The 2081-nt window shown below is 55.7% G+C and overlaps 1 protein-coding gene across 1 annotated transcript in view; it reads right to left on the reverse strand.

Moving 5' to 3' along the window:
- Positions 1–202, reverse strand: part of MKLN1 (muskelin 1) — a 213215-nt gene extending 213013 nt beyond the window's left edge. The window contains exon 1 of the mRNA XM_015417348.1: positions 45–202. Coding sequence (XP_015272834.1) covers positions 45–166 — 122 coding nt within the window. The 5' untranslated portion in view covers positions 167–202. The remainder of the gene's footprint in view (positions 1–44) is intronic.
- Positions 203–2081: the final 1879 nt, after the last annotated feature.

The raw sequence follows: 2081 nt of genomic DNA on the forward strand, positions 1-2081 counted from the left end.
ATCTCGGCGGCGGCGGCGGCGACAACAGCGGGGAAGCGACTCACTCGGGCAGGTAGGTGGAGGAGAAGCTGCTCCAGCGGTGCAGGGTGTAGGCCAGGACGCGGCTCTCGAGGGGGCCCGCCGGGCAGAGGCCCGGGCCGAAGGCCGCCGCCACAGCCGCCGCCATCTTGTCAGCCGCAGCGACGGGGAGGAGAAGGACGCCCTAGAGGCCCGGGCGCGCGGAAGGGCGGGGAGGGCGACGGCCGCCAGCGCACACTTCCGGCTGCGGCGAGGGCGGCGGCCATATGCGGGACGAAGAGGGTCGGCCGCTCGTACTGCGAGGCGCTTCTCCTCCTCGACGCGGCGGCCCCTTCGGTTGAGAACCGGAAGAGGCGGCGATCGGAGTCGAGTCCCGCGGTCTGAGCTCGGAGGAGGAGTGGGAGGGAGAGCGGCGGGCCTCTCTTAAAGGGACAGCGGCGCGTTGGGTCTTCCCCGCCGGCTGTCACTTTCTTCTGGCCGGGGTGATGCGCGTTGCAGGCTCCGCGGGGCGGGGACCTTGATTGCGGGCTGGTGTGCGCACGCACTCGTCAAGAGACGTTGCTAATGTATCCTAACCCCAGCTCAGTGCCGGATTTACGCATAAGCTAAATAAGCTACAGTTTAGGGCCTCGCAATCTGCTGGGGCCTCGAATAAAAACGCAATATAAAAAACGATTTCAAATATTAAAAAGGCGTGTATATTTTACATTTTTCTGAGACCAGCTGATGTAATTTAAAACAGTAGGGGGCCTCTGGGTTTTGTATAGCTTAGGGCCCCAGCAAGTCTAAATCCGGCCCTGCCCCAGCTGATATTCATATGTACATATGAACCTTGTTAATATTGAACCTAACCCTGGGGCTGTCAAGGTCAGAATTGTCTCCTCTGACCGGCAGCAGCTGAAGTCTTTCCCATCGCCCAGTGTTCCCTCCAAGCTGGGTTAGTGTGAGCTAGCTCACAATCTTTCACCCTCTGGCTGGCTCCCACATTTTCATCGTAGTTCAGGAAGGAGGGCTCCAGAGCAAACTAATTTATGCAGCGGCCCAATCGCTGGCTCACAACTTTCATGCTGGTAGCTCACCAGGTGCAGTTTTTGCTCACAGCTTAGAGGGAGCATTGCCTACCACCAGTGTTCCCTCTAAGCTGAGTCAGTGTGAGCTAGCTCACAGTTTCTTAGCCTCCGGCTCACACATTTTTGTCTTCGCTCAGGGAGGATGGCCCCAGAGCAAACTAATTTGTGCAGTAGCCAAATCGCTGGCTCACAACTTTAATGCCAGTAGCTCACAAAGTAGAATTTTTGCTCACAAGACTCAACAGCTTAGAGGGAACATTGCCTACAACCTGGTCCTTTTTAAGTGGCGATGCTGCGGATTGAACCTGGGACCTTCTGCATGCCAAACAGATGCTCTACCACTGTGTTGGGGCCCCTGTCTATATCTCTCCAGGGTCTCAGGCTGAGGTCTTTCACATCACCTACTACCTGGTCCTTTTTAACTGGAGATGCTGGGGATTGAACCTGGGACCTTCTGCATGCCAAACAGAGGCTCTGTCACGGAGCCATGGCCCCAGGATGGTTCATGTTTATATGTCTTTCCTCCTCTTTGCCCTCTCCTAGTTCTACGGCAGAAAAGAGAAAGAGTCCAGTACCGCCTTAAAGACGAACAAAATTTGTGGTAGGCTGTGCACTTTTGTGAGTCAGTGTCCACCTCTTCAGATGACTGAGGAAGTAACTGAAGACGTGAGCAGTGACGCATGAAAGCTCCTCCCCGGCTACAAATTTTGTTAGTCTTCAAGGTGCTCCTGGACTCTTGCTCTTTTCTGCTCCTACAGACAGACTAACACAGCTTACCCGTCTTGATCTAGTTCTACAGTTTGGTTCTATTCTAAAAGATTTTATATCCCATTTTTATCGCCCCACCCAGAGGTCATTTCGGGGGGATCGCAGTTCCCCCGGGTGAGGTACAGGGGCGGGGCACATGACGAAGCCCCGCCCCCTGCTTCCGGCCCCAGGAGGAGGCAGGAGAAGAGGGAGGGTAAGTTGCTTCCTCCCTGCCTCTCCCCCCCC

Source organism: Gekko japonicus, unplaced genomic scaffold (assembly GCF_001447785.1).
Source record: "Gekko japonicus isolate JY-2015 unplaced genomic scaffold, Gekko_japonicus_V1.1 scaffold2151, whole genome shotgun sequence".
Lineage (NCBI taxonomy): Eukaryota > Metazoa > Chordata > Lepidosauria > Squamata > Gekkonidae > Gekko > Gekko japonicus.